Source organism: Lichenostomus cassidix, chromosome 3 (assembly GCF_008360975.1).
Source record: "Lichenostomus cassidix isolate B80296 chromosome 3, HeHo_3.0, whole genome shotgun sequence".
NCBI classification, from domain to species: domain Eukaryota; kingdom Metazoa; phylum Chordata; class Aves; order Passeriformes; family Meliphagidae; genus Lichenostomus; species Lichenostomus cassidix.
Window position 1 is genome coordinate 42,232,817 of NC_139483.1, and position 25,228 is coordinate 42,258,044.

General features: G+C 40.3%; 1 protein-coding gene and 1 long non-coding RNA gene across 4 annotated transcripts; one reads left to right on the forward strand and one right to left on the reverse strand.

Annotated features, from left to right (window-relative positions):
- Positions 1–1,265: 1,265 nt before the first annotated feature.
- LOC146439566 (uncharacterized) lies at positions 1,266–10,293 on the reverse strand. 2 transcript variants are annotated; one of them, XR_014850836.1, is made up of 4 exons: positions 10,053–10,293; positions 7,859–8,018; positions 2,400–2,470; positions 1,266–1,860 (listed from the first exon to the last, which is right to left on the reverse strand). It is a non-coding gene; the product is annotated as an uncharacterized LOC146439566 (long non-coding RNA). The 2 variants fall into 2 exon arrangements; XR_014850835.1 differs by having other exon boundaries at positions 1,266–2,470.
- Positions 10,294–10,404: 111 nt separating this feature from the next.
- Positions 10,405–22,872, forward strand: NTPCR (nucleoside-triphosphatase, cancer-related). Of its 2 annotated transcripts, none has more exons than XM_085055489.1 (5): positions 10,405–10,533; positions 13,033–13,195; positions 14,282–14,384; positions 17,103–17,312; positions 21,649–22,872. In XM_085055489.1, the coding sequence occupies exons 1-5, from the start codon at positions 10,500–10,502 to the stop codon at positions 21,715–21,717; spliced, it is 579 nt and encodes a 192-aa protein (XP_084911615.1). In that variant the 5' UTR covers positions 10,405–10,499; the 3' UTR covers positions 21,718–22,872. The 2 variants fall into 2 exon arrangements, with proteins under 2 accessions (XP_084911615.1, XP_084911614.1); XM_085055488.1 differs by lacking the exon at positions 10,405–10,533 and adding an exon at positions 10,709–11,154.
- Positions 22,873–25,228: the final 2,356 nt, after the last annotated feature.

Sequence of the window (25,228 nt, forward strand, 5' to 3'; positions counted from 1 at the left end):
ACTACAAACATGCCTTTCATCATTGTGCATTTAACAGAAACTTTATGGCCCAGTTTGAAACGCCCTCTTCAGCATTCAAGGAACACAAAATATGTAAGAATTCTACAGCTAAAGACAAGACAAAGCTTGTAGGTCAATATAACTTATTTTATTAGACCAAGAGGTACAGCTTTTGAAAAACTTGAATAAGCTTTCAGACAGGCAATCCGTTCTTGGGATATGAAATACATAATAGAAGTGGCCTATTTAAGAACTATATAACATCAAGGGAACCTGAGAACTGTGACAATTACAACAAATCCTCACAAGACCATTGAAGACACTAAATTGTGCTATTTGAAATTGAGACTACACAAGATAAAGGCAGCAACGAAGTTAATAATGACATCTCTTTGCTAAGAGACCACAGAGAAACTGCAATTAGCCCTACAGTAAAAAAACACATGACTAAAAGCTAGTTCGTGTCCCAGGCTGTGCAACTATGACATTCTGTTACTATCTGTAAAACTGTAGTATTGACTTTCTACCTGTTCCACCAGAGCAGGCTCACCCCAATTACATTAATCTGAGTAAATCACATCTAGAACTTCAAAGGAAAGCACTGTAAAGTAAAAAGGATTGTATAAGGAATAGCACTTGAAAGAAAAGCATAAAAAACATACAGTGGTAAGCCCCCAAATATCCACAATTATCTGACCATCAGGTTTTGCCTCTAGCTAGAGTTCTGAACAAAACTTTGGAAGTCAACAGTAGAAGCAGAAATCATGGATGACATAATAGGAATGGACCTGAACACCATTTTATTTACTGAGGTATTTACAGCAGATCTTCCTGAAAATACAAGATCTGAGTCAGTACAGGTGAGAAGGGGAGAGAGCACACTTGTGTTCTAAGGAGGCCTTTCCCTTTCCAAGGCCAGCAACCACATCATTGGAGGACACAGGAGCTCTGACTTGCAAGCTCAGGGGCAGCAGCAAGCCTGCTGTCTCTCACACTGACGGGGTGTAACTGCAATCACCCAGAGTTTCCAGCCCTTGAGGCAAGCAGCCCTAGCGTAAGGTAAAACCCATCTTTTGTTTGGATTCCAGTTGCCAGGAAGGAATGAGTTTACAGCAGCATTAATTATGAGGCAGGAAGGAGCAACAGCAACAAAAAAATCCCCAAGAATAGAATTTTTAAAAATGCAGAAGAGGGAAATAGGAGTCAAGAGACAATGTAACAAGTTGGTAGAAAGACAGTATGTAGGATACATATATATGTGTGTGTCAGTGCCTGTCCACTACTAGCACTTCCCATAAGACTTAGCTGTTGAGCCAGAACTTGGCTTACTATTGATCATGATAATTTGAGACATCAGTGACTGTTATTCTCAGAAGACATTTAGTATCACTGTTCACTAGGCATGATGCCTAAATGTCATTCCATCCCTTGAGGAATTATATGTCAAACTTACGATGTAAATTACTTTAAATAGTGATATATTCTTTGTATGCTGCTTTGATTGATACAGGTTTTATAACAGCTAATAGAACCTACTGTAAAAGGTGCTGGGACCAGTTTGTGCTGAAGAATGGTTAGTTGTGGGAGCCAGGATTCTCACTTTATTCTCTTTAGATAAAACTCCAAAACATTAGGATAAAAGAGCAGGAAAAGCACTGAAAAACTAGCACTACCAGCAAGGAAAGGGTGTCAGAAGTATATTTAAGACTCTGCAAGCAGCATTCAGGTTTTTATAGCAGTCAATAATGATCTTACAGAGGATCTTCCATCCAGGAGGATTCATTTATGGGCTTTGTGCACACCATGGGAATAAGTGTCCTCTCTTCTGCCAACTTACATTGTGAAAAGCTGTTTACACCTCTGGAGGAAAATGTTGTGCTATGAGAATTGCTACATCCCAAACAAAATGGATTAGGACAGGCAATGCCAAGTGCTACAACAGTCAAGTACAAAACATAGTGGGGAATTTGAAGAAACAGAACATAAATAATCAAACCCACGTTCAAGACAGGATGCTGAGATTAACAGAGAAACTTCCAGAATGCATCCTGGTATCAATCCTCAAACTTCTGCTTTTAAATCTTTTAAATTGGACCTTTTGGCTCTCACTTAGTTTCTCTCAATGTATACTCATATAGGCTGCTCTCTGGAACATTAGCAACCAGTCAGCTGAACCTGACAGTACTGTTTCCAGGTACATTACATAAAATAGCTGGTAATTGCTACCTTTTAAATGGTACCCAATGTAAAAAAAGAAGGATTTAAAATCAAATAACATGAATTAAAAGCATTTATAGAATAACACTTATACTTTAAATGCATTAGGATAATTCTCACTAGGTTCAACTGCCTTCTTTAATTCAATTTGTTTCTGACTTAGTCCCATCATCCTTACTTACGGGTTTTTTTCCCATAAACGTGGAGAAGAACAGGATTGCCCATGGAGATAACAGGAGCAAACTCAGGACTTCTGCAACAGAAGAAAGGTAATATGAAAATTATGCACCACCACACCAACCAACCTACCTGCCTACCTATAAAGGTGCTGCTCTCAGTTTAGGAACTCAGGAAGAGAGTACAGAAAGAATGGGTCTTGCTATTCATTCAGCACAACACTGGTCTGATGTTTTCATTTGTTGGTACAGAGACTTATGACTGAGGGAAAACAGACCATCTTAATGAGCCTTAACTATTTCCCCCACCTCCATGTTTCCTTCCTCTCCTGGTCTTCCTAATTAAAAAGGTATTTTTGTCCCATAATCTCCCATTAACTTAACAAGTCAGAGCAGTCAGCTCTCCTTTTGACACCAGATTGCTCAGGTGATCTTTAGATGTTACTTTCCAAAATTTAATTTCCAACAATTAGACTTCATCAAGGTTAACACCGATTTCCATCCCTCCACAATGAAATGGGAATAATAATAAATGGGGAAAAGTTTCCTAGCAGAAAAGTAGGTATTTTCAAATTAAATTAAAAGGAAGGATCCTTCTACCACCTCTAAAAACATGCCAAGACATTGCTGGTCCATGAACAAGTAACAGTAGCAAGGCTGAATACAAACTTAAGTGCTTGCAGAATGATGGCCAACCTCTGATGCAAGGTCATGAGGCAGAGATCCACCCTTTATTACATTTTAAATGTTAAATGCATTGCCTTGCTAAATCTACCCACTTGGTGTTGATCGACTTGCTTAACTAATGAAGGATTTTTACTTGAAAAACACCTAAGCAACAAATGGACTCCAAATATCAGTCAGGCAGACAAAGCACATATTACAAACAAGTAAATAACAAGCTTTTCTTCTGGGAAGAAAACAAATCATCAGTTCCTGGCAAGGAGGAAAACCACTGTTTCCAGCAACCAAGACTTCAGAACAACAATCTAAACCGATGAATCAGAATTCATAATGACACAAATAGAATTATACACAGCCCTCTACAAGGGTTTATAGGAGAAATTAAACTTAACTACATTACCAGCAACATGACAAATGCAGCTATGCTAAAAAACACATGATAAAAAAATGGTAACTAAAGAAAATGGTAACTATGAAGATGGTTTTATCATTTAAAAAATTAATTTCATCCATCTGATTGCTCAAATTACATTTTTTCCCAGTAATATTGAGCTGAATTGGCTATTCAGTAATGTCAATACCATTTACTGCTAATGCTGAAATAGGGTTTTGTTTTTCACATCAAGCAATACATGATTGACAGCTATGCCAGAGATTGTATAGATTTTAGCACAGGAGAGACTGTTTGTTTACTCTCTGTGACTTTCCTCATTGTGGCAGGGCAAAAACATAGGTGGCACTAGGAGGAATTTATTCAGCACGCAAAATTTCTTTCCTTTGTTTTCTTGGTAGGTAAAGAAGGAATAGAAAAGCAACTGCAAGTGACACATTTTCAAGAAAATGTGTCCTTATAATAAGAACAGGGGGAAAGGATGTCCCTTTAACACCAAGGGTGAGGAAGAAGATGTAACAAGAGAAACGTACAGGCATTTCTTTGCTAGTGACACAAATACAAGTACACATAGTATCAGATTAGTAGAACAGCTTCCCCTTTCTAGAACAGACAAAGACATAACAAGATTCACTGGTTGAAATCCAAAGCTAGAAAAATCTGACCAGAAAGGGAAATGCAAATTTTAAATGAAGGTAATAAAGTACTGGGCTATGTTATGGAAATGTGTTGGTAGATTCCTCAGCAGCCCACTTGGACAACTTTCTATGAGATGAACTCTCAAATGACCACAATGCATTAGGCTTCACACAGAATAAATGGGCAATATTTTCTGGCATCTGATATAACACAGATATGAGTACATGTCCACAATGGTCTCTGCAGACCCTGAATGATCAAAAGCTTTAATGCAAATGGAATATACAAAAGAACAAGAGAACTATTTATGGCAGTTTTTAATGTAGCTTTCCGACAGCTTCATTTATGCTGATTAGTATCTTACCAGATAATAAAATCTAACAAGTAATTTCAAGGTATCACCAGTGTGAATAAGGCTGGAAAAACTGGAAACTTCCTGTTTTAGGAAAATTAGATTTTGTAGTTATGCTGTCTCTCCATTTCTTCAGACTTAATAACTTTTGAAAGTAATAACTAATTTAAAAAACAAATGGGATACTAAGTGTGTGAGAAATTAAATTTTTGAAGCTGATGGACCAGGCACATAATTTGCTTTTCCCCATTGTCAGCAAGAATCAACCTATTGACATATTCATGTCTGGAGACTTACTACAGGAATGTGGTGTCTGATCCTAGCAAGAAACCAGTCATGTTTCACAGATCTCCTAGATTTTATTAGAGCATGTGGAAATAGATAAACTGAATGGCAAAGTTCATTTGGGTTTCCAACAGACCTTTGGAAAGCCCATTCACCTAAGGCCTTTGTGTGGCTGTGTGTCAACTGGCAATATGTGCTTGGTGTCACTGCTGGCTGTTCCGTGAGGGAACATGGAGCCGAGCACACTTCTCTCTCTCAAGCTACCTGATTCAGCTGGTCCTAAACAGCATACATAATCACTCCATATTTTCCTCTTCTGTGTAGGTACCAAAGACATGAAGACCTTCCTGGAACATTCTTACACTTATCCATCAGTGTACTGCAGGGCTCACCACTGCATCCTTAATGCATAAAAGCTGTTAACCAGAAAAGGAGCATCTCTGAGGAGTATAAATGTGAAAATATATTCTCCTAAATACACATATATCTACAACTTGTCAGACTGGCTTAGCTTTTCCTTGTATTCTCTCAGCCCCAGTGGGAGATAATGTGCTTCACTTTCCTGTGATTTTTGTATTCACTTCATCCTATGGTTTCTCTGAATTGTCTTGTAGGAACTACTGTCTAATGCACTTTCTAGTAAAGCAGTTTGTACTCTGCCAACTGTCACTCAAAGTAGTATAGAAATTCACTTATATTCCTGCCTATTTAAATCAACAACCACAAGAATGACATTTGCTTGAGAAAACTGTTACACCTTAAAAAAAGCAATGAAAAATTTAGCAATACAAGTATTCTCTTTTGCAAAGCTCTTCCTCAATTACAGGTTATTCCTTTGACATCTGACATAATTGGTTGAAATTTGAAATTTTCAGGTCAGTATCTCTGTCAAAATAACAGATTAACACAATAAATTTGTTTTTATTATCTCATAACAAACCAAGCTGAATTTTTTTCAAAGTGAATGTATTTTGCTATTTCTAGTAAAAATATAAGTATACCATACAAAATGTCATGCAGTTTCAGGAAGACTATCTTTTTCAAGAAGTAGGAGGTGGGAAACTAGAAGAGCAAACAAACAAGATATTTCTTTGGAAGAATGGCAAAAATGAAACCTGGTTTCCTATGGATTTGTGCTGTGGGTTGAGCTCTATGTGACTTTTCTCCTGCCTAATAAGGATCCTGTTCATGCAGCGTAATTCCCCTCAGACCATTAAAAGGGTCTTCCTCTTATATCCCAAAATGTATGTTTTAAAAAATGTATAGCAATTTATTAGATTTTTTACTTTTTCCATTCTGACTGTGATTGCCCATAAGGTCCAACACGCTGGGCTGGGAGAGACAGAGAACTACAATCTTTGAATGCTGGTTGCACTCTGTTGCTTACAACAGTAAATTCAATTGCACAAATATTCGCCAACTTCCTTATATAGGGTATTTATAACATTTGATGTATTTATTTCTTATAGCTATTTTCAGGAAATACTTTCAGGAATTTATTCTATTTTTGGGGACACAACCATTGATGGAACATAAAGGATTTCTACTGCATGACCCACACAAAAAAGATCTATAGGTAAATCTCTGATAGAAGGAGTACCACAGTTTTCATCTAGAGGAAGCTCTGCATGTGGCTAATGGCTTATCTCTCTGGGAAGTTTAAGATTAAAGACTGTCAGGCTGTAGACACTCAGCTTCCTCTCAGACACCTGCTGATGCCATGATTACTCCACAGGCAACACAAAAGTCTACTCTGAAATACCTTCACTAATGTCATTAGATGGCCAGTGGATACAGCTAGAGCCACAGTGAGCAGGAGAATTCCCTCCAGGGGAGAAAAGGGAAAAAAAAGAAACCCTCAAATATGAAATGTTATTTTTTTAAAGTGTACTTCCCTATCCTGATGTAAGCAAAATGCTGTACCGACTTGAGATGCTGTGAATCGAAAACACAAGTTCTATTGGAGAGAAAGAAAAGGGTTTCAACTTAACCATTCTCTCTTCCATGAGGGGAAAAACTCCAAAACCCAACACCAGATAAACCAAGGGCTAAAACTGTAACACACTACTTTGCCTACCTTGAGCAGAGTGCTGAAATGTAAACTCCTGCCTACTGAGGCAGGTCAGAGATGGTAGATTACACTCTCATTCCTTCCAGCTTCTACTCTAGGGAATACCATAAATATCATAAATGGCCTCTTTTCTTACTCACTGGTCTGGAAACTTGCAGTTAATTAATTTTACCCCATTCAACATAAAGGTTTAGGACTCTATCCAATTTTTTTTTTTTTTAGGCAACATCCAGCAATAAACGCAAGCTTCCCCAGGCTTAGCTAACAGTTCATAACAACGACTGGCAGCTCCTTCCAAGGTCTCCACAGGTCACCCAGAATCACAGCCTGCCCCTGGAACTGCAGAAGGGGTCTTTTTGTAAACATTTTTTCATGGCCCTGCCCAATCACACAATTCAATTCAGCATGAAATGAAATTTACTGACCCTCACCTAGCAAAAACAGAGTTTAGGAACTTGGTCAGGAAAATATTTTGAACTGGGAACTTTTTAGGAATAAATTACTACTAATTAATTTAGTACAAAATATACATAAAAATTCCAGATAATTTAGCAAACATAAGGTCCACTTAACAGCAAAATTCTACAAAAACACAGCTGGCATAACTACTTCATGGGTTTCATGCTTTTAAATTACTTCAACCTAGACAGAGCATCCAGAAAGACAAAACATTTTATAGTAGAAATTACAATGGAAATCAAAGTGAAATACTAACTAATTTAAAGCTCTTGTGCTGCACCCACTTTGCTCACACATCTGTTTGCAAGACAAAGGTCTTAACCACACAGTGAAATAACTCTGGGAATCCTGTATCTGGAAATAGGATGAAATAGTTCTTAGAATACCAGAAAACAAGGGTTCTGTCAAACAGTAGCAATAGCCTTAAAATTCTCCACACACACTTTTGAAAAAAAAGGATTGATTTGTAAAACCTGGTAAAACTCTACATTGAACAAATCAACATTGTCTGGGTCTCTTTATGTGGTCTGCCTGGGAGATCAGCCAAAAGACTGAAATAGTTTAATATTATACAGAAAACCTACCTGTAAAATCAATCATGGTAAGCTCTGCACAGGCAGTTCAGGGCAAGGGTGAAGTAGCCAGTTGCAAAGTGTTGTTCTTGTGTTAATGGTCCTTTAAAATATCAAGTTCTTTGTGGTTCTCTCTTTAGATTAAAGGTGCCTCACAAACACCCTCAAGAAGCTGTAAGTTAACATCACAATTTCATTGATTATAAAAGCCCATCAAAACAAAGTACTGGAATGTAAACTATGAAAATGCAGTTTTAATTTTAGATGACAAGGGAAGCTGTCTTTGTTACTTCTCAACCCTCCAAACCCCCAAGAGGCATGCTAGCATTGTCAAGTTTTTTTAATTAAGTATTTAAGCATGAGTGTTCCCCACTACTCATGTGAAATGCAAAATAAAAGACATTATATTTAAGACAAAGATAAATTGACTAAATCTGAACATCAGTGAAAGCAGAGAACAAATAAACAAGTATTTGGAGTTACACCCTCTGAAATGACCTCTGGGCAGATCCAGTGAAGCAGTTAGGCCAAAGCAAGGTACAGATGTTCTTAACTATGGTAAGAACAATCTCTGGTCTGCTTGGAAGTGACACTTGAGTTTTGCTCCAGACATCTCCCCACATTTTACGTTAAAACACAAGTATACTGATTATATGTAACATATCCAGTGAATTGATTATATGCAATATATCCAGTAACTGTACAGTGTTGGTGGGGGCAGAAATTAGGTCTGCCTTCCTCTACATTAACATCTTAACTGTGCTCTATCTGGCCTCATCAGCTTGAACACATGTCAGCTTTAATAGGAATAGCCTGTGAATCTGGTTATAAAGACATTCTCCTGGAAAATGGACAATATGGATTTCAGCTTCTATGAGGCTGCAGTTGAAGAGGATGCACAGATCAAAATCTGTGCAGATGAAAATATGTGATGCACAGATCAAAAATATTTTGTTCAATTTATGGAAATACCCATCTACTGTAAGATGCACCCTACCTGCTGATGTGCACATTTCATCTGGTTGACAAGGATACTCATTATCTTTGTGAAAATGATGAATAACCATTAACTCCTTGAGAAATTACTGAAAATGAAAGCTCAACCAAAATGGGCTGAACCTGAAGTGATCCATTCTAGCTGAATCAAGCAGAAACTGGGATGTATCCCTTTCATACTCCAGTATTTCTGGGTAACCATTTTGGTGCTTATGGCCAGGCAGGAATCAGTATGCCTTGGTGTCAGGGCACCACTTCACCCAGACAGAAGCATGGGCACCACAGTCCTCCACACAAAAACCCTTTTCCCTGCTCCCTTACTACTCCCCATCACCCAAGTCTAAAAAAACAAGGAGGCTACATGCATATGGCATTTTGGGATCCAGAGGTCTATCAGCATCTTTGGTAAACCTGCTAGACCTTCTCATTTGTGACCCAATTTGCTTAGCTTTGTAACAATCCCCTGGATGTCTATTAATCCCCCCTAGTTACATTTGCTGTCTGCATCGAACTTTCAGACAAACTGTTCATCTTTTAATTGACTGGTGCACCCTGGAGCACATTGCTTACTTGAAACAGGTAAAAAGCTTTTGGGAGAGTTTATTATTATATCTCTGCACTTGTGAGGCCCCATGTGGAGAACAGTGTACAGTTCTGGTGTCCCCAGCCTAAGGAGAACATGGAACTGTTGGAGCAAGACCAGAACAGGCCATGAAGTTGGTAAGATGACTGGAGCACCTCCCCAACCAAGACAGGCTGAAAAAGTTGGGTCTCTTCAGCCTGGAGAGGAGAAGCAACCCTCCAGTATCTGAAGGGGGATACAGGGACATCATCAGGAACAGCCATGATGGGACAAGGAGTAATGGGTACAAAGTGAAAGACAGAAAAATTTAGGTTAGATATTAGGAAGAAATTTTCACTGTGGGGGTGGTGAGACACTGGAACAGGTTGCCCAGGTCAGCTGTGGATGCCCCAAGCCTGGCAGTGTTCAGGACCAGGCCGGATGAGGCCTTGAGCAGCCTGGTCTGGTGTGAGGTGTCCCTGTCCGTGGCAGAGGGCCTCGGGACTGATCTTTAAGGTCTATTCCAACACCTTAACATTCTATTATTGTATTAACGTACGCAGACATATAACGTGTCAAGCTAACTGGATAAAGAAAACGCTGGCCCTCAAGTAGGAAACTAATTGCATTTTCCCCCTCATCCCTAACCTGAAGTTGCTTCCATCCTCCGGTAATCACCACAGCAGCAGCCTTTCCCGGAGCCACACTCTGAGGCCGCCTCACGCCGGGCACTGCTCGTCACGCCCGAGACCTCGGAGGGCACCGCCCGCCCGGGGTTCGGGACACTCAGCCCGGGGTTCGGGACACTCCCTCCGGGGCTCGGGACACTCCCCGCGGGGTTCGGGACACTCCGCCCGGGGTTCGGGACACTCCCCGCGGGGTTCGGGGCACTCCCCCAGGGGTTCGGGGCACTCCGCCCGGGGTTCGGGACACTCCCCACGGAGTTCGGGACACTCCCCGCGGGGTTCGGGGCACTCCGCCCGGGGTTCGGGGCACTCCGCCCGGGGTTCGGGACACTCCCCGCGGGGGTGGGGCGGGAGCTGGGGCGGAGCGCCGGGCTGGTGCGGGGGCGGAGAGCGAAGCGCGGCTCCCGCCATGTCCAAGCATGTGTTCCTCACGGGACCCCCAGGTAATGGGGGCGGGAGGAGCCCGGGGAGCTGGACAGGGGAGGCGTTGTGGCTGAGGGGATGCCCTGGGACACGGCCTGGCTTAGCGTAGTTTAGCTCAGCTCGGCTCGGCTCGGCCTGGCCTGGCGCGGCCCTCCGCCCTGCGCCGTGCTGCGGGGCTGTGAGGCGCCTAGAGCCGGGGAAGGCAAGGCGGCTGCTGGCCCGGCCGGGTCCGAGGGAGCCCCGGAGCGCCTGCAGCCGCAGCTGGGCCGGCACTGCCCCAGCACGGCGGCTGCGGGCCCAGAGCCTCCCCCGTGCCTATCAGAGCTGCTGACTAATTAGTTTGTTCCTAATGAAAGCCCATTTTATCTCTTCATCCAGCCCTCCAAGGCATGTACTTCTCCAGGCGCTGCTGCTTTGTCCCTGGCTTCTGCCCTGGAGTTCAGTGTTGGGGAAAAAAAAAGCACCTCCTGGACAACTAATCCTGCTTCAATATAAACTGCAGCCATTAATAATTCTGAGAGCTTATCTTTCCTGTAACTGTAGTGGTTTAGCCCTTCAGCCTCAGAGCTGTGCAGCTGTAGGTAGTAAGTGGTGTTCCGGATGGGCAGGCCGTGATGGAAGCAGTGGAGCAGTTTGTCATGGTAAGGGAATCTGGTTATTGTGGAGGCTGAGCGGGACACAGGATGAGGGTCGAACTCTATGGTTAATAAAGAAATGAACCAGCTACTATGATTGCAAAGGTTTCCTTTGTGGTGTGGGAGTAAAGCAGTGGGCCTAATTCTCCTTTTTGTGAACCACTGACAGATGCATGCCTGTCTTGACTGGTGTTAATTTAAAATGCTGCTGCTAGGCTGAGATAGGAATAAATATCACCCCCTTCACTCTGTCTTTCCATCCACTTGAATAAAGGCAGCCTTCCAGCAGATGTAGAGGTTAGGGCTGCTTAGGCCTTGTCTCTCTTCATTTTTCTGAAATTGAATGTACTGTTTTGATTAGCTAAGTGTATAACTTCAACTTCCTTAAACTTAGTTTGAATCACTCTAGCTTTCCTTGGCAGTTTACTGAATGAATGTAAACAAATTAGAGATAGCAAATCCACTTAGTAAAATTAGTATAAATTCACTTCCAAGAGACAAGGCCTTGAAAAGATGTTAGATACTGAGGGTGCCACATTTGTCTTTTTTTTGTTGTTCAACTGCCAGGAAGTCCTCTTCTTCAAATTTGTAACGTTTTCTTAAACCTTTGACTAGCCCTTGAAGCCACAGAATATTTTGTCATTCGTACTGACCTTTAGGAAAGCAGTTCCTAAACCTGCTTGAAGTGTAAAGTAGAAATTTGGCGTGTGCATGTTGAAATTATTTCTGTTGGCATCTTTAGGCATTTCACATTTGGTCTGTGTTCCTTGTCACCAGGAATTTGAAGGTTTGTTCTGCAGGATTATTTTTTATTGTCTGAATTTTTAGAGCAGTGATTAGAAATGAAGTGATAGCACTAAATTTTATGAGAGGCTGTCAAGGTGAGTTTAAAAGGAGATTGTCAAGGGATGTACTTGTACAATGGCAAAGGAGAAGATCTGAAAGGACATCTGGAACATGGCCAGTGTTCACATTGTAAAAGGTACATCAGACTGTGCCAGGAGATCTCAGGTGGCGAGAGTTTTGAGGACCTGTCTTAGGGTAAGAAAATGAATTATAGGGTCAGAGGATAAATCATGTGAAAAGGGACTTGAGGTGTAAAAGAGGATCAGCTATGAGGCCAGGCTAGGTTGCTCAATGCTTTATCCAATCATGTCTTGAAAAACTCCCAAGTATGTGAAGACTGCATAACCTCTCTGGGCAACCTGATTCAGGGCTTCATTGGCCTCATGACAGACAGGCTTTTCACCATAGTTAGTGAAAATGTCTCTTGATTCAGTAACCTGAAGAAACATTTCTCTGTTGTTGGGACTACTTTTTACCATGTATGACCTCATATCTCAGGGACTTTGAGTGCTTCTGATTTTTAGGACGTGAGTGGAAGTAGTGTGTCCTTTGTGCTAGTTAGGCTTCTGGTAATAGCAGTCAGCTATATCTTTTGATCTAAAAAGAGGGTGTTCTTAAAAGGTGTTCTTAAAAAGTGTTGCATATCAGTGGTAGAAAGGGAGCTCATCAGTCAGTGTTCCAGCAAGCTTGTATATTGGTTTTGTACCAATACAGTCCTCACATATTTACCTGCCTTGTGGTAAGTTTTGTGGCCTGCTCCTGCATCATCTAAGATAACAAATTCGTTGGCAGCCTGGGATATCTGTACCATTCTGTTGTGACTTCTTAAAGACTAATAAAACTTTATGGTGTCAGTACGGGATGAACTTTAAAAGATGCTTCTGTTCTTTCCTACCATTTAGAAAAAGTAATTTGCAAACTTCAAAAGTAATCAATGTTCCTGCTGAACTGAATCATTACTGCGGCATTTTAAAAAATGGGCTTTTAGTGCAGAAGAAGATTAATGCTGTGTGCTTTTTTTCCCTTCTGCGTTTTTAGGGGTTGGAAAGACTACTTTGATCCAGAAAGTTGCTCAAGCTCTAAAATCCTCAGGCGTTCCTCTTGATGGATTTTACACACAGGAAGTTAGAGAAGGTGGCAGGAGAACAGGATTTGATGTTGTCACTCTGTCTGGAAACCGAGGACCTTTATCTAGAGTCAGGTACTGAGATTTTAATAACTGTAAGCAGCTTATTGTTTCATGTGTCTGCTCCAGTCCTTTGGCATGTTAAATGCTCCTCCAGAAGGTGATTTCCAGCACACATGGCTTTCATGGTCAGGTTCTTTGCTTAGTTTTTGTGTCCTGGCTGATACCTATATTGTATATGTAGGCAGTGTCTCTGATGCACAGTGAAATATTGAAAATCTGCTAGGCAGGGGTGTTGTCCCTTACTGGCTGTTTTGCACCAGATGAAGAAGAAGCACTGCTGAACCTTTTACTGTGAGGCCAAGTCCCTTTGGGATACAGTAAGCAGCTTATTGTGGGCAGGGAGGAAGATTTTTGTGTTTCCACTAGCTAATTTATGGACACAGAATTGGAAAATGAAACGGAAAATTGCATATAGCGTTGTTTCAAAGAACATTTGACTGGCCTACAAAAATTGCCTGTGAATTTTAAGAAAAAAAGGGTTTCAGAGCCCCAGAGTGGGGCCTCTGAAATGCAGAGTGGCTCACTGTCTCTTCTGATTCACTATAGATTTTTATACTTAGTGAAAAATTTAGTCTATGTCCAGGTGTGACCTTAGCACCTCATTCACACGGAGTTGATGTGACAAAATAATGTGCATTCTGCTAATAATGGAGGTTCACCTAGCATAGTGTGATACAGCACATGTAAACTGAGTATACTTCCAAGATTGTTCAAGGGTTTTGCAGCCCATATTGAGATTTGGGCTACTGCTGTAATGCTGTCTGTAGTGTCACATTACAAAATTCAAAGATCTGAACTGCACATGTGAGTTTTGATTTCAGTGTAAATATACCTGCTAATTTTTAAATGCCATTGTCCTTCCATATACTGCTGAAATTTGAGCTTGCATAGTTGTGAAGGATGCATATGGTATATTTATCTGACAGCAAACTATCTGCAGTATGACTTAGTGCTTAGAGTTTCTTTGTCTTCCCTTTTAGGAAGAATAAAGAGGATTTGATTTATTTGGGTAACTTTTTATAAATTCACTTGAAGTTACTGCAGTGGACTCTCACTAAACTCTGTATACTTAGAACAAATTGTGTATTTCTTTTTCAGCCTCAGTTCTGCTTCTTCTGCTTCAAGACGTGAATATCGGGTTGGACAATATGTTGTAGACCTTGTTTCCTTTGAGCAGTTGGTTCTACCTATGCTGAGAAATGTGAGTATTCTATGAAAGCTGCTGGTAAATGTATGCTTTATGGTAGTCAGTAGTACTGGAAGGCCCTTTTACAGAGCTAGTTTTTGATATTAATAAATGGCCTGTTTCTTGGGTGTTGCTGATTTTGATTGACCTTCAGGGTCAGGAAGTTGGAGGGGCAAATCAGGCTTGTTCTCTTGTCATTGTTGTGGTGTTGGAGAGATTGCAGTCCTGTGAGCAGGACTTCCTTGGCCTGAAGAGGCAGCAGGTAGAATTCTTCTTCCTATGCCACTGTCTCCTACTGGAAAGCAAACAAAATGCATGCATGACTTACCTTGAGAACTACATGGAATCAGTTGGTCCAAGAAAAAGGCTTTTGCTGCTGCTCTGTGTTACAGTCCCTTTTTCCCCCCTCCTCTTCTGATTTCCATATTCTTACAGTAGAAGCATTTGTTTCTTGCATCCCATGAGTATTTTTTATGACTATTGTATAATTACCTGCAGACTGATAATAGCAGCCTGATTATTTGGGATTTAGCCTGCTACTCAAGGTGTGCTCTGATTGTGGCAAGACTTTCCACATGATCTTTTTCCTATCCTTTTGCTAATACTCTGTCACTGCCTTTTTCCTTCTCCGTCCTCTCTCTTACTCCAACCTTTCCCCCTCCAAAATTAAACAAGAACAGATTTGATTTTGGCAATAACATAGCACAAACAGTGTGCAGCAGCTGCTGAACTGTACTACTAAAAAATCCTGTAGTGATTTTTCTATGCTGCCAAGGCTCAAGGGGACAAGGAAGAAGGGACATTTTGGTGAACTTAGAAGAAAAACAGCAAAGATGTGCAAGGATCAACAATGAGATTGAGCATCTGATTCTTGTTTTAGTCAAGGGACATTGAAGTGTGAGAGCTGGGAAGCAAAGAAGTTGGGGCAAGGGAGAAATACACATTGTCCCATTTTATTATTATATTCTGTGTTAGATTTCACTGGAACTGTATTTACAATGTGAATAAATAGAAAGTTTAATAAAAATATTTCATTAAGCTAGTGCTATACTTAGAATCCTTTTATTACTGAATTAAGGTGAAATCCAGGAGAGATCTTCCTAGAAAACTGTTAGCAGGGTTGAATTTTTTCTATTATATATATAGCATTCTGCAAGTACAAAAAAGTGAGGAACAACTGGGGCCAGCAGAGTTGCACAGTGCATGTGCTTGTGCTCACAGAAAGTGCTGTTTATACATTTTGTGGGAATGTGGTCACTCATGTAGATGGCCCAAAATGGAAGAGGAGAGTGAGGAAGATCATAGACCTGAAGCAAGGAGAGACAAATGAAGAATGTGGGCAGGAGAGCCATAGGTATGTTCTGGTTTGATCAGAGAGCAGCACAGAATGGGCACAAGGCCACTTAGACTTGAGGACAGATTCAGCTTTTAAAGCTTTGTATACTCCAGTGAGAATGGGATAGATCCTGCAATGGAAGATCTCTCTGGTTCTGCAAACTTTATCAGGCAGGACTGACAGTTTTTTCATTTTTCTTTCAAAGCAAAATACTCTCTTCTTCAATCTGTGACCTAGTGACTAGTATTGGCTTTTTGGCTCAATGATCCATGAAAGGATTTTAGATAAAACAGCTACTCAGTAGGGACTTAGCTTGAAAGGATTTTAGAATGCATGTTATACAGTTCTTTCACTTTCCCAGAAGCAAATACTTTGCCTTCATAAGGGGAAACATTTAGATTTTTTGGGGTTTTTTTTAGTTTCTGTATAATATGGCTTGGTATTGGTACATATTCATGTATCTGTAGAGGTTTTGAATTGAGTTGATTTTCTCCTCACTTCTATAAATAATGGAGTTCTCAGTCACTTTTACCGAAATAGGGTAGGCAGTGCACTTCTGTTGAAGAATTCCTCTGCTTTGCAAGCTGCCTTTCCCTCAGTAGCAATCACCCCTGTTTTCTCCTGCACTTCCCTGCTGCTTGCACCAGCCTGCAGCACAACACTGTTGGGCACTATATTCACTTCATGAAAAAAGCAAACCAACCACAAATGTGGTTAACTGTTAGTATGATGTCTCTCCTACTATCCAGTGGCTAGGGCTATAGAATAAGATATATCTCAATCTGTATCTGTTCTAATGTGAGGGAGGCTTGCAAATAGCTTGGTTTTTATCCAGACAGCCTTGAAGAAGGCCAGTTTTTCTGAGTGAATTGCTAGTTTTGACCTTCGTTTAACCCAACTACAAGAGGAGAAACTTCCACACCTAGATTTAATGGTGTAGTTTATTTTAGATAACTGTTTTGTGTGACTACTGATCACATAATTAAATGTCATCACTAAATGCATAATTTGGTGGGAAAAGTTTTTAAAAAGTGCTGATGGTCAGAATGGCTGAGAGCTGCTCATAGGCAAAGAGCAGTTCTTAATTGTCAAGTAGCTCATATGAGACCATTGTGAGAATTCTGCTTTAAAGAAAATCTGATACCATGGATATTTCCTGTTGTAGTTGGTATTTATACTGTACAGTTGTTTTCGTCCTTCCAAACATCTGTCTTGAAAAAGAAATTACAGATCTATAAGTCTATCATTTGCCAGCAGTAGCTTTGACTTTCCACTTCCCCCAGTATTGCAACTGCATTTATTTCCTGTGGAGGTATTTCTTTTATCAGCATAGAAATTACTTCCGTTGCTTGTTCCAAGTTTTGTTGTTTACGGTCTCTTGATTCACTTTTCCACAGGTAAACGATGGGGGTGATACAGAGAAGAGAATTTGTGTCGTAGATGAGATTGGTAAAATGGAACTCTTCAGCCAGGCTTTTATTCAAGCTGTTCGTCAAGTGCTGGCTGGCTCAGGGACTGTGGTGCTTGGAACTATTCCAATACCTAAGGGAAAGCCACTGGATCTTGTTGAAGAAATAAGAAGTAGGAAAGATGTTAAAGTGTTCAATGTGAGTAATATTTAATATCCTTAAAGAGCCTTCTGTTCTGGGTTACTGGTTTATATTTGGCTCTGTTTAAAAACTGTTACTGCCAATTGATAGCTGTGGGTAGCTTGCATGAAATAAGTTTTTTAGTTTCCATTTTATTCTTAATGGGCAGGTGTTCACCTTATTAAAAAAAATCCCATTTGGCATTTACTATAGCAGTCTCACACAGCTGGCTTTGCTTGTGAGGGGCTGCAGAAGTAATGATATAGTTGTTTTAAAAGGTTTCTTTGCTGTGGTATTATTGCTGCATAAGTATTCATTATTCCTAAGAGTTAAATCTTTTAAAGTACAGTCAGATTTTTAAACTTTTTTGTTTTTTCCAGACTGGCTTGCAGTATTATTACCAGTAATCATATTCAAGGAAAATAAAAAAGAAAGGAAAAAGGGCAGCAGTGGAGTTTGCAGGAATGATATATAGAAGACAGACAGTTGTAAATGGAGTGTACTTTGTCTGGAGTCAGTGTACCAATTTTGGAATTCATTATGTTTTTTTTACTGACATAATTTTCAGAATATTAGGGCCTCAAAGTACATTTGTGATTAGTTACAGGGCGGTTTCTCAAAAACTTACCACAGCAAAACGTAGCATGTTCCTAGGAGTGCATGTGTGAGGTTTTCTTAGCATCTGTAAGTGTCCTCAATGCTTCACAAAAACAAACTAAAAACCCTCCTCACTCCTTTGATTTATGCTGTTTCCTGTTCAAAGTTGGGTTAAAAAACTGCAGGGCTCAAAGTTCCTCAGCTTTCCTTTAATTGAGGGTCCCATCATCATCTTCAATTTCTGTTTTTATGTTAAATGCTGATGTAGTTAAGTGCTAAAGCAATTGTAGGAGCAAAGACGAGAGATTATTCCTTTCCTTGCATAAGCATTCAACTCCTACTGTTCCTTTCAGAGATAAACCCCCAGGATTTTCCACTACCAAGCTGATGTGTGTTCATTGTCAGGCTGTTGAACAGAGATGCACGTAAATGTGAATTTTGTATGAGTTGCTTTACAGTGGGGAAGATGGGATGGAGAAGCCTTGCTGAAGGTACCATTCAGTCATTCAAAGCTTAGGCCTCAAAAATTAAGGAAGTTTTTGAGGCTTCTACTGTCTCTTTTTGTTAGGTGATATTCAGAGGGCATGGGCTACTCAACCCTGGGTTTTCAGCAGTATCAGTCTGCTGATACATCTTTCTCTCAAGTATTGACTGCAACCAGCAAAAGTCTTCCTGTAAATTCCAACATAGCTGTGTTTTCTCTACCTAAAAGGTCTTTTCTGAAAAAATGACCCATCCTGTTCATGCTGCTGAGATTAGGGCATGCAGGTTTCTTTAATTAAATGGACATCTCTGTTGAATCCATTAACCAAAAGCGTGGATGTGAAATGTGTGACAGACTGCAGTCATTCCCAGGTGTCAGACCTGCTGAGCTGAAGTCTTGAACAGGAGAGCATCTGTCTCTCTTGCTCCAGTGACACTACATGCTCTTTCCTAGCTGGCTAGAATGTGCTCACGGGCAGGAGCAGAACCTGCTCGTGGGGAGTCAGAGGTGTTGGTAGCTGAAGTGAACACTGGGTCACCAGCTGTATTCTTCAAGGGCTGTGGCATGGGGAAGCCTGGAGTGCCCAAACAGCTTGCAGTCAGTAATTTCTTGCTAACTTGTATGGTGCCTGGAAGTGTACAGAAGTAGGTGGCTACCTTCCAAAACCATTCTGCCTGCTTTGTCACCTAGTATAGAGTTAGGCTGCATTCAAGTAGCTTATCTCAGTTTTTTTCATCCTGCTCCTAGTTTCGAAGGACAGTTTCGATGAGAGAACAGCTGTTTGGGGTTTTACAGTCCCTTCTGTCTTGAAAGCATATTTTGTTGGTGTAAATGGGCCCAGATGCCCTAAAAGCAGTTGAGCATTTGGTCCCAAATGTTTAATTTATTATGTTTAGGACACCTAACGATGGGAGCTCTGACATTTAACACATTTGTTTCTATTGTTTGCCAGTTCCATTTTGCTGAGAGCTAAACTTTCCAATGAAACTACAGAGGCTCCTTTTGCACTGGCTGTGTCTGTGTAGTTTTGCAGACATGGTGGCATGAATAGGATCAGGTTATCCTTAGCAGCTGGCAGATACTAATTTTCTCCCATTTTCCCATCTATTAATTTTGCTTGCATGAAACCCATCAGCAAAATGTGGTTGCATATGCCTATTAAGAAAGAAAGTAGTTAAATGGATAGGAAGAAGAAAAGGTTCCATTTGAACAGATCGTACACGACTAGTTTCCTTGATGGTATTTTGAACAGTTAGGGGAAGAAAGCTTTTGTCCTCTACAGTTGCCTGCTTGGCGTCTAGGTGGTAATTTCCTCCAGATTACATAAATGCTTAAGATAAGCAGCATCTACAGTTATTTTCAACTCCTTGTCTAAAAACGTACCCATATGTTTGTACATTCAGTACAGATACTGGGAGATTTGTTCTCTCTGGGAAAGCTGCCTGCACTGAATGTCTCCAGATCTTAAGAGGAGACTTATATCTATCAAGCAGCCTTTGTAAAACAGTTGTGAAAATTTCCCAGCACTTGGCACTTTCTCTCTGCTGTTCTCACTGGACTTCTGGCATGTAGGTATGGAAAAAGGATAGATAAAATGTAGTATTGTTTCTGTTGGCTGTGAGAGAGTGGGAAGAGCTATTAAATGTGCAGAAGGTCCTTTGAAAGTCAGGATATCGGTACACTTGCTGTGAGATTTAGAGTTTGGCTCATCTGTGCTATGTGTTGTTTACCTTAGGGTCTCAATAGCCTTACTGAGGAGCATTCTTTGTTGTCTTTCTCTGTTTTTGTGGGGTTTTCTGTTTATTTTATAAAAGCTTGGACTGATTCTCAATAAAAACAGTGACATTTTCAGGCAGATTTTGCCTTTCATTACTCTCCCCCCACCTTTTTTTTTCCCCTTCAGTGTCACTTTTTCATTAGTCATATGTTGATCTGCTGTCTTGAAGTCAGTGGTAGGTGACAGCACTGTCTGTAGGTTTTACAGTGTTGGTTTACAGCATTTGGATAGGATGTGTGTGACTGTAAATAGTGGTGGGCTCCTAGGGCCAAATTCTTCACATAGAACTGTCACCTATTTAGCAACAACAATAATAAGAGTAATATTTCTCCTGCTCATTATTGACTGTAGTACTGGAAGGGTACAAACTCTTGTGCTCACATCTTAAATGTAGATACAGGGAGTGCAGTGGAACCTTGCTAGTAGAGAGTTTTATTCTGTGCATGCTGTTGTGTCTCTCTTTCCTTGTCAAACAGCTTTTCTGCAACTTTATATGAGTGCTCTTACTTACTTTTTCAGCTCATGCATCTTTGTCTGATTACTTCCTGCCCTCTCTGCGGGGAGCTGAACAGTGGGGAAAATTTCTTAGGCTTTTTGAAATGAAGCTTTTGCTGATGCTTCACAGTTGCTTGTTACCCCTTTCCAACCCCAGTCATCTCCCCAGGTTTTGTTTGAGTGAGTAATGCATGGCACTGTGGGTCGCAGGGCTCTGGATCAGGACCCTGTCTGTCAGGCAGGGATAATTTACACACACACAGCCCCCCAGCTCTGTGCCCCTGGCAGCTGAGCTGATGAGCAAGCACCAGCATTTGCTTGGCAGTTTGCAGTCTTCTGTATGCACTGGAATGCAGATAGGCCCAGCAAAAGACAGGACACTGGACTACATGGATTTTCACATATGCTGGGTTTAAAGCCCAGCATTTCCATGGACTGGTCAGCCAAAGGCATAGCTCAGTGTGCAACAGAACATTCAGCTTTCTCAAGTAGTCTTACTTCTTTTTCAAGGTGTTTCTCTCCTGCAATATTAAGGTTTCTCAGAGTACAGAGTTATGCTGCTAAGCCTGTTTTAATGTTTTTTCTTTGCAGATGTTTTTGACGAGGTCTGTCATCTTAATAAATATGACCCTTTCAAGTAATGAAGGCATAAAATCTCCGCTTTATAGTAGGAAAGTTAAATTTGGTAGTTGAAAAGGATTTCTAGTTATGACAAAAGTACATGCTGGTTCTTTGAGTGGTTCTTGTTAGTTATTCAAGCCCTGAATAATACTGCACAATAGCATGGGTAATTAAATCAAAAAGATCACTAAATATTCAACTGCGGCTTTTGTGGGTTTAGCATACTGTGTTCTCAGTAGCAGAAGGCAGGTGTTTGACACTCAACATTCCTGCACTGAAAAAGAAATGCATTTGAATTTCTGCTATGATTGTTGCTGAAGTAAACACTAGTGTAGAAGCTATTCACCAAATTACATCAGTTTTAATTTCTCTTTCTCTAGGTTAGTAAGGAAAACAGAAACAGCATTTTGCAAGACATCTTGGCAGCTGTGGAATCCTGCAGAAAATGAAGACCTTTTCTTTCCTGTAAACACTAAAGCTTTTACTTCAGCAAAACATTACAACATTTTGCGGATGGTTTAGAGTCTGTCATTCCTGCTTCAGCCCCTGGAGGCATTGCTGGAGCCTTCAGAGTAAGCAGGGTAAAGCTGGTAATACTCTAAAATGTGAAAATGAAATAGCAGGATTGTCATTTGTTCAGTTCACTGGCTTAAAAAAATTGAACAGATGTGTAGCTAACATCCAGTTCTAATCTGGGTGTTTGGAAGTTAGGTGGTCAACTCTGATTAGAGTTACCCCACATAAAAATAATTAACTGTAAAATCTGTAAAATCAGATCTTAGTCTTTCTGAGTGTGTTTGGGCTGTTCTGCCTAGAGATCAATTCAATATCTGGAACATAGCCCTGGTGCAACAGGACAGAACCCTGTCCAAAACGTATGTGAGTCCTGCCTGATTTGTGTAGGAATATTTTGCTGCTGGTGACCCAGCTTAGGTGTGTCCTAGTGTGCTTTAGCATGGGTGCTGACAAGCCAGCAGGTAGAGGGAATAAGCTGATGTGTTCTCTCCCTCTACCCCAGACACCCCTGTCTGCAGTTGCAGTATAAGAAGGGTTATCCAGAGTTTCAAGAAACATCCTGTAGTCATGAGTGACATTTACAGAACTCAATTTTGGGAGGAAAAATACCCAAGAGTACCCTCTCTTACATGGCCCAGACACTAATTGATAAGAGGAGTGCATTTTGAATTTGTTTTCAATATTCTGGTGGCAGTCCTGTCCCACACCTCCTTAAAAATAATATATATATAAATCTACAAGTCCATGAAGTTAATAAAATCTTGTGTTTTTCATGCTGAGTTTGTTTAGTCATGACTGACTTAATACTGCATTTGTCTATATTTGTTTTACAGTCTGTTATGTTTATTGATACTTGGTTTGTTAGGCTTTCTTTTCCTTATTGAATTCTGTACATGCTTAATGGTGAACTAAGAAGTGTTTGCAAGCGTTAGACAATGTGTTTCCCAATGAGGTGTGTGAATGTGCTCAGCAAAAGTGCTGCCACTTAATCAGTTTTTCATGTTGTGAAAACAGAATTCCCTTCCAGGTGCACGCTGTTCATTGTAAAATTTATGATCATCTCTGGCTGAAGAAAGTTTTTAAAAATTGAGTTGTTTCTTGACTTTTTTTCTGTTCAGTTCAATGACTGCTAAAATGAGCAAACTGTTTAAAGGCATCTTCAAAAATAATTTTCTTAATTTAATTCTGTACAACTGACACCCCGAGTTGTATAGGGCTGGATGTAGACAAATATTTCTACACATGCCCTGCAAACACCTAGGAGCATGGAGGGAATATTCTTTTTTTTTCCTGTATTCAAAACGAGTGGTATAAAAATTGCCCCTCCACAGGTGGTAGGAGGTGCATGCCATGTTAAAGGATGCCATGGGCTCATTCCCTGACTGCCCTGTTGGGAATACCCTTCTGCCCAAATCCATCTGGATGGTAGTATTGTCTTCATCACATTTGGGAAAAAGAAAATTCCTCTTAAGGTTTCCACTTGGAAATGTACAGCTCCTGGCTGCTTTTTGCAAAATAAAGTTGTGCTCTAAAGACACCACTAATCCCTTAATTGCTTCAGGCATTTTACTCAGACAAAACACCTTTTTAGATGTGGAGGACTTGGGACCAAAGTGAATTTTCTCAGGGTTGTGTGCCATAGGTTTTTGAGCAGAAACGTCTCTGCGCTTAAGTTTTGGATGTTAACATCCTGTTTTGATGTTAAGTCTCTTAAGCTGTTAAATACGATGCAAAAGAATACTTCTTTCAATGGTTAATGCCAAAATCTAGCACAGTTTTAGTGGGACTGCTGTTGAGTCTTAAATGAGGACTGACCTTTAAATGTAAAAAAGTGGAGACATTTGACTCTTCTCTGGTAGAGGCTGTGGAGGGGAGTTCTGTTAGGAGTGAAGGCAGAGTTTAGTCTTCTGAATTCTGGTTCAGCCAGTGTTGTTGGGATATCACTTAAAGTGGTGGTTGTTCGCCATAAAAGTAGATCTATTGCCCTGCATATAGGGCCATGATGCCTACTGCAGTCCCATCATTTAGTAGACTGGGGGGGAAAAAAAACCCAAACAGTTATGACAAGAAGTTTGGGGAACTTTAGATCAGTGCTTATAGTACTTTGAACCATTGTTTCATGGTTCAGGGAAGACCTTTTGTACTGAGGCTAGATGGTCACTAGAAAATGCAGGTGGATTTTTACTTCACTAGAACTGTGAGTGAAGTATCAGCCCTTTTAAACCAATGCATATTTTTGCTACTGACATCAGTGTCTCTTGTTTTCTGTGACCTGTCTCTCCAGATTGGTGAGAGTAATTAATTCATTGTTCTTCTTTTATGCCCATTTTCTCTCTGAGCTAGAGTGCTTTACAAGAGAAATAAAGACAAATTCTGTGAACTGTGTTCAGCAGGAGAGTGTAGATGACCTTAACAGTCATGTGTGGCCTTTAAATCTCAGACAGTCCTGAAGATATGATTTGCCTGTTTCAAACAAGCATTGAATGAGTGAGAAAGTTGTATTTCCAACTGAACATAAGTTTTTATGACAACCTGTGTTTACTTTAAAGGTAAAAAATTATTGTCTGGTCTTGTACTAGCAAAATATTTGGAAGGCCCTGAGAGCACTGTAACAGCAAACAGAGCATTCACAATTCCCCTGATGGGCCAATGTTATTAATAGCACACATTTGGTGAAAAGCACCTCTGATGTACCAGCTAGATTCCAGATGACATTAGTGCACCTGCAGGTTTTAATTGGTGTAAAAAAGGGGAGAATGTGAGGTACCAATTACTGTCTTGAAGCCCGAGAAGCAAGGACATTTTTGGCAACAAGGCTTGTAATTCCAACATAAAATTGCACACAGCATGGAATAAACAGGACCTGCATTATTTATCATGTGTTAGGCAATTTTTGACTTGTAAAACTGAGTGAGAAAGGATACTGGACCTACTACAACGTTAATTATAAGTAATATGTCTGTGTTGCAGATTTAAGGATGTACAAGCACTAGTGAAACATGGTAATTAAATACCAGCTCCTAATCCAGGGAGTAATCTAAATACAGCAATAATTGGGTATTTTAAAAAAATGCATTGATGAGAAGATGATTATCACATGCTAGAGAATCTCACTGGTAATTCTAATCTTCTATAATGAGCTACACAAAATTCAGCTAATCTTTAACTTAAATTTTCCAGTAAGAGAAGAGCTGTCAGTTGGTGGGCTGAAGACAAATGCAGATGACATTTCTTGCCTTATTCTGATAAACAGTTTTATAAAAAGCCGTGAATGACATCACAGAGAGTCCTAAGAACTTAATAGTGTCAGAATGTCATTCAAAGATACTGAGAGTATCTGGTCATCCTGTCAAGGGAAAAAAGGACTTACTGGTAAGTCCTTTTTATTGAGATTTGTCTTCAGTGAAGTGAATGCCAAGATTTTCTGCTTGTGGGAATGAGGTG

Bases quoted from the DNA above. Each gene is read 5' to 3' on its own strand.
- NTPCR (XM_085055488.1), top strand. From the start codon at position 10,863: ATGAAAGCCCATTTTATCTCTTCATCCAGCCCTCCAAGGCATGTACTT. The intron at 11,155-13,032 runs GTAAGGGAATCT...CTGCGTTTTTAG, and splicing joins CAGTGGAGCAGTTTGTCATG to GGGTTGGAAAGACTACTTTG. The intron at 14,385-17,102 runs GTGAGTATTCTA...ACTTTTCCACAG, and splicing joins TTCTACCTATGCTGAGAAAT to GTAAACGATGGGGGTGATAC.